We start from the raw sequence: 7,403 nt of genomic DNA on the forward strand, positions 1-7,403 counted from the left end.
GTTCGTGTTTAGTTCGTTTAACTAACCAAACAAAAAAAAAATTATTTATGTTCGTCTCGTTTACTTATCGAACGAATCGAACATGAACTCATTGAAGAACCGAACACGAACTGTTCACGAACAACGAGTTTTTTTGACAGCCCTACACATCATGCCAAGACACTTGCTAGAAATGACAATGACATTAATATTTTACATTAATTTTATTTTTCTTCAAATCAAATACAGAAAAGTAAAGTCCTGCATTATTTTATATCGAGCTAATTAACAAGCCCAAAATATTTCAAATACACTACTTTTCAATTACATTGCATTACTTCTCATACAATTTATTTTTCAATAAATGAAATAGCCCTAAAAGTAAATGAAGATTAGAATTAGGTTTTTTTGGGCACACTTGCAATTTTTGGAAATGTGCAAGTGATGATATGACTACACATTTTTCTTAAAATTTGTTATCTTAAAATAATAATAATAATAATAATAATAATAATAATAATAATAAATAATATGGTGATGATAATGATATGATTATAACAACTCATATAAATGAGCAAAAATTTTCCCTTTGATTCAATAAATAATTTATTGACTTTTAATTGAAGTAATATAATAAGAATATTAACTTTTAATATTAATTCTCAAGTATTTATATAAAAAAAAGTGAGTATAACAAATGTATATATAGTTAGAGTTTCCATGTGTGTTTGTGCTTTTCTTCAGAAAAAAATATTACATCAGGACTCCGCACGTAGAGCTACGTGCGGAGTCCAATGAAATTACGCCGTGGAGGTGATTAGCCCAGTAACATAAAAGAATATTCCTCTCGTGTTATTCAGGTGTTATTGCGTGTTATTCAGATGTTATTATATGTTATTCAAGTGTTATTGTATTCTGAGAATATTTTCGGTATTATAGTAACATAACAACACATCAATAATACTTGAATAACACACAATAACACACAATAACACATGAATAATATAAGGGGAATATTCCCTTATGTTACCGGACCGATCACCTTCACGGCGTAATTTTATTGGACTCCGCACGTAGCTCTACGTGTGGAGTCCTGATTTAATATTTTAACAGGTTGTTATTGTGTGCTCAATTTTATTTATTTATTTTTTTAAAAGTTTAATATAAAAATAATTAAGTTTTAACATTGCATATTTGTTATGATATTTAGCAAAATATTATTTTAAAATAATTAGTTATGTTTTTTTTTCTAATTAATAATTTTTTTATTAAGACAAACGCTTTAGAAGTATTTATATTATAAGAACTATAAGAATTGGTTTAAGAGGTTGTGGCTCATCTTTTACTCTATTTTTTAGGTCATAATCATCAGTTGATGATAAAAATATTTGCATAAATATTTTTAAATATTTAACTTTACTTTTTATACGAAATATTAATATGTTTTTAGTTAATAAAAAAAATTATGAATATATTTAGTTTTACTAATAAAAAAAATGATGTTAAGTTTTTTTTATTTCATTATATTCAAAATTAAATTTATTATTTTTTATGGAATTAATAAATGTTAGGAAGTATTATATTAGTCTTGTTAAGCACTTTAGAAAATTAGGGTTTTTTTTTCCCACGACCACAATTCGTCGGTTATCATAAGAAAAATCGTCGCTTTTAAGGTGACCGACAGTTTATTGAGGGTTTTAGGTAAAACCATTGTCGGTAATTCCAAAACTAATCGATATTTTGACGGTATAAATTAACCGACGGTTATTTGAGAATTTAGTATCATAACCTTTTTTTTTGAGAAAATTCGAGTATCAAAACTAATCGGTTTTTTGAAGCGGGTAAAAGCGATGTTTATGTGTTATTTATGCATGAATTCTATAACCGACGAGTAACTATAGAAAAAGTGTCGCTTCTGTATATTTTTGACGCAAGTAATAACCGCCGGTTAAACATCATTTATGTGTTGTTTCTAATAATTGATGGGATAACTATCGGAAAAGTATCACGTCCGTCGCTTTTGTGTGATACATCTTAAGCTATTAGTTATGTTTTAGTTAGGTGTCAGTAACAATCTCCATCGGCTAGTCGTCGGTTTTGCCTACGAATAAGTTTGTAACCATCGTAAAACTGATGGTAAATCGTAGAAAACCTATAGCTTAATAGAAAAAAAAATCAAATTCTTCCATTCGTATTTACATCACCACACATATTATCACAACATATATTTAATAATTTCAAGCATTTAACAAATTATTAAAATAATATAGTTGTCAAACAGAAATTTATCCAATCAAATAACAAAATAAATAAAATATATTTAATCTAAAATATGTACATCACTGTTCAGAGAAAAAGTATAAGTCCGGATATACATAAACATAAAAAAAGGCAAGAAGGGACGAAGACAATGGTTTTGGATGAAACAAAGAGGGACATGCAAGGGTTTCGGGGAGGTGAGGAGGAAGACGAGGGTGGGAGGAGATTTTAGGTGGAATATAGGATTAATTCTAACAGCCTATCAACATTTTTTATAGTGCCAGTTATTAAAACTATTATCGACGGTCGTTCTTATCACTTAATAATAATATGTGCCGGTTAAATTCCACCAAATGACATGTTCGAAGATAACCAATAAACTATAGTTGTCGATCAATATTTTTTCGTAACCAACGAGTTATTCCTTCAATTACAATTAAAAACAGTCGTAAAACAAAATACTGTTAACAAATGACGATATATGTTATAGTTATGTCATCGTAAATAACTAAGATAAAAAAAACAATCGCAAAATCGACAGTAGTCAGAATAATTTTTCATACGTATAAAAACCGTTGGTTTTTCCATTGATTTTAGCACACTTTTCTACAGTGAAATGCTTATACTTGCATGGCTGAAAGTCTGTTGCATGCTTCCAAGTAAACAAACCTTTCGGCTTTGGGATACTTACATGCCTAGCACACAACTCTTATGTGTTTACATATCTCAAGCCAAAACTTTTACATTTACATACATTACACTTAAGCAATTTATACTCTTCATTAAAATATGTATTACACTATATATATATATATATATATATATATAATAATACTAATAATAATAATAATTTAACATTATTAGGAAATTAATGATCATTAATCATATGACTTTAAATTCTAATCATAATTTAATAAAAATTAATTTCTAGAATAGAAAAAAAAACATTTTTTAGATTTTATGTTAAATTTTAATAAAGAATTATAATATTAAATAGTATAAATAAACTTTTAAAATAAAATACCAAAATAAACCAAATAAAGAAAAGAGAAAGTGAGACAGCAATTTCAAAGCAGATGACCGTTAAAGTTAAAAAACATCAATTCATTTGAAAAGTAGGAATTATATAATTAAGAACTACAATCACCTTTCCAAATGGTGCAACCAGCTGCTGAAGTGCTGCAATCCTGTCTCCCAACTTCTCCTTCCTAACCTATAGAGTTAGAGGGAGAGAGAAATAATGGTTACAACTTCAAAATTTTTATTTATTTTATGAGAAAATAGTCGTATCATGTCATGCATTTGATGACATGATATGATCCACATCATCATCTGCATACAACTTCAAAAATTTCATTTATTTTATGAGAGAATAGTACATACGTGTTGATGACAGTGTGGATCGTATCATGTCATACATTTGATGACATGATATGATATGCACCATCATCTGCATGCATATCATATGCACCTTAAAAGGCGGGAGAGAAGGACGCGGATCAAAGCGCGGCTTCTTCGACGGTCTGAGATGATCGAGGCTGCTGCAGTTTGCTCCCTTTCCATCAGTGAGTCCTCCATTGATTGATGTTGGAATCTACAGAACAACAGTAGAGAAGTGGGGGATCATGCAGAGAACTTAGAACGTCGGCCAGAAAATTATTTTTCTGTCACTTTATAAAAGATGATTCAAATCAGTCATAAAAGCTGAAAAGAGCTCCACAAATTGCTTTTCGGTTTCTTCAATTTGAAAAGGAGGGGGAGAAACACAAATCATGTCTTAAAGCTTGCTTTCTACTGCATTGTCATTCCTAAATGATAAAACTAAAGGAAAGTATCAAACATAATTGCATATTATGTTACCTCTAAGTATATTATTTATTTCATATAATATATGCAGTGTTTCACATATATATCTTATTTATTTCATATTATCTAGTGTTATGCATTGTTATATAGATGATTGCATATTTACCAATAAGTATTTGCAGTTTAATGCACATTGATCTTTCTTGTTGTTTGCTTAATTGTTTAAAATGTTCATGAGCGATGCATTAGTGTTTTTTTTTTTTTTAATTTCATTTTTGGGTTGCCCTACTAGTTCTTTGTTCATGTTCTTTAGCTATATTGCAATATATATATATATATATATAAAGGTGAAATTGATATTTGGTCCAGTGACCATCAAATATCGATTCCTTGAAAAGGTTGAAAACTCTGGTGTGTTTGCTTCTGATTCGAAGAGACCGCACCACGGGATTTGAACCCCCGACCCGAGGGACTTATGTCAGAGGCCGCACCAATGAGCCAGGTCATTGACACATATATGTGTATATATTTTTCTGACTAAGAAAAATATTCAGCTTGAGTATTTAGCGTTTAAATTTATAAAAAAAAAAAAGTATAATGGTTTAATTAGTAAAAAATAACTTTAAAAAAATACAGTTCTAAACCCTAGTAATAACTATATTACTTTGAATTAAAATGTAGAAGGAAATGAAACTTAATTATCATGAGCACCAACCTCCTGAAGATTCATGAAACCTCCATGAGCTGGATGATGCCACTGGTGCAGAAGCTCATAGCTCATATTATCAACATTTATAGAACCATTAATGTTAGAAGATTGGCAAGGAGCAATCCTGCCATATCTTGTTGATGACAAGGTATCCAGAGCCTCCATGTCCAAACCTAATGATGTCTCCATGGAAGCCATATATGCAGTCTGCATGTTTACACCAGGAAGAAGTGTTCCATAACACAAATGATCAAACCCTAAGCTTCCATGAATGAGAGGAGGACGTGAAAGTTGATAACTGCTGAGTTCATCTAGTTGTGTATGATCTTCATGTTTTACTTCAGAAGATAACTGTTGTGTTGAGGTCTGGCAATGGCTGCCCCACTGAAAACCAAGATCTTGAAAAATGTGATGATGAGAAGTTGTGAGAGAAACTGGATCTATGACATGCTGTTCATCTCCAGAAGTTGGAATGAGCTCAATACCATTACTGAAATTAAGTTGTTCTGTTCATCAGGAATAAGATAAAAAAACAAAATTTTTGGGAGGGAGAAGTCTAAAGTCTTAACCTAAAATGGAACAATAGGAAGCTAGAGGTTTAGTATGAGCTGAGCTTCTGAGTAAGCGCCAAATTAAAAATTTGTCATGATACTAGTATTAGGAAAATCCAAGACAGAAAATTCCATAGCAGAACAAGGAGAAGAAACACAAGCCAGAAAATTCCAAATCCTAGGAATGAGAGAGATGAGTTGAGTTAATGGCTTATAAATTATTTTAACCATGGAGAACAAGAGAGACAAATGTGTGTATGATGAAGTTAATTAAATGAACAGTGAACTTACAGTAATGAGCCATGGGTGCAGTCTGGAGATGTTGAGGCATGGAGGAAGAATCTCTGCTCAGGGTGGGTATGGAGATCAAGCATATTTGAAAACTCCATGATGAATTTTTATAAAAAGGATTGGTAGTCCCAAGAAGAGAGAAAAGGAGAGAAGAGAAAGGAGATGGTGTTTTTGGAATCTACATCTAAAACACTTCCCCACTCAGAGAAACACTTGAGGCCATCTTGCACATGTGTCCTGTTGCAGATAGAAAGCCTTGCCTTACTTTTTCAGCTTATCACTTTCCCACTTTATTCTTCTTTCTTCACCTCCATCTTCCTCAATCTATCTCTCCCTTCTCTTTTTCTTTTCAGGAAAACCTTTCTGCAGCACTGAAATTAAAGGGATAACTTCCTCATCAACCTCTTCTCTCTCCCACTCTTTTTCTAACTAAGAAGATGCAAAATCCCTGCTTTTTCGCTCTTGTTTCAATATATAGCTCTTCTTTCTTTGCTTTCTCAAAGAAGAAGCTTTCTCTTTCACTTGCTGCAATTACAGTGAGATGATTATACGATCTCTGCCATGATTGAAAACTGTGCCTATGATCCCAAGCCTTTCTCTTGAAGAGATTGTAATGATTTCACCCATGCCACGCTTCCTGGCTTGCTCTGCTTTCATTCAATCAGTACTTTGCTTCGAGCTTTCTCTCTCTTTCCTTGAAGAAAAGGACATGGACATGGGAGCTTATAATTATGACATGGAATCTATGCTATTTGTGCTTTAAAATTGAAGACACAGCATCTATGTAGGTCTCCATGGAAATGGTGGAGAGCTGCGCCTTTACTCCTGTTGTCTCCAAAAAAGCAATGCGGATTTCACTGCGTAGGACAATGTTGCTGAGGGATAGATTGTTGCTAAATATAATTGACTCAAGATTTTATTCAATTATGCTATATCTGTTAAATTTATTTAAATTTTACTTAAGATCAGTTAGGATCTGTCTGACAATGGATTTAACCCAGGATTTACAATGTTAAATTTTAAAAACAAGAGTTTTAATGCAGATATTTATTTAAATTTTACTTAAGATCAGTTGGGATCTGTCTGACAATGGATTTAACCCAGGATTTACGTAGTATCGTGTGGTTATTTTCGACAAAATAAACTGTCGAATGCCATAAATTCGAATTCTGAGGATTTCGACAGTAAATTCAGATTTATTAAATCCCATGAATAGATGAAATTAACTTCATGAGCTTGGATTTAAGGTTATACAGGATTCAGTAAATCCATTGTCAGACTGTTTCTCGGATTTACTCTATTTAGGATTGAGTAAAAATGAATTTACAGGATTTACTCAATCCTAATAACTTAATTCTCATTTGTTAACAGACATCATCTTATAATTACAAAATATATTTAACCAAGACAGAAATCTTAGGAGATTTTTTAATATCCAATATATCAAAATTTGTGATTTGTTTTTTTTTTTTTTTTGAAGATTCAATTTAACTTAAAATAAATATAGAAGTAGTATATATAAAAGGTTCAATTCATATTGTTGAATTATTTGGAATCTTTAATATTTAAGATGATAAGAACTTTGGTGGCACAAATTAAGTAGCATTAAGTAGGACTTAACATAAATCCTACCAATTAATAAAAAATACAAAAAAAAAGCCCCTAAAGATTCTTAAATCCCGTTTCTTTTCAATTTTGCCTTAAATCTCGAATATTGGTTAAACAACAAAAATGACTACTTTAAACCATACAAGATCTTAAATCCCATTTCTTCTCCTTTTTACCTTAAATCTAAGATATAGTAAATA

The 7,403-nt window shown here is 30.9% G+C and overlaps 1 protein-coding gene across 1 annotated transcript in view; it reads right to left on the bottom strand.

The window, feature by feature from the left end:
* LOC110019336 overlaps window positions 1–6,442 on the bottom strand; it is a gene marked incomplete in the record, with an annotated part of 16,746 nt that extends 10,304 nt beyond the window's left edge. The window contains 4 exon segments of the mRNA XM_020716967.1: window positions 3,386–3,451; window positions 3,710–3,832; window positions 4,760–5,243; window positions 5,596–6,442. Coding sequence (XP_020572626.1) covers window positions 3,386–3,451; window positions 3,710–3,832; window positions 4,760–5,243; window positions 5,596–5,693 — 771 coding nt within the window.
* Window positions 6,443–7,403: the final 961 nt, after the last annotated feature.

The sequence above is a fragment of the Phalaenopsis equestris genome, unplaced genomic scaffold (genome assembly GCF_001263595.1).
Source record: "Phalaenopsis equestris unplaced genomic scaffold, ASM126359v1 Scaffold000054, whole genome shotgun sequence".
NCBI classification, from domain to species: Eukaryota; Viridiplantae; Streptophyta; class Magnoliopsida; order Asparagales; family Orchidaceae; genus Phalaenopsis; species Phalaenopsis equestris.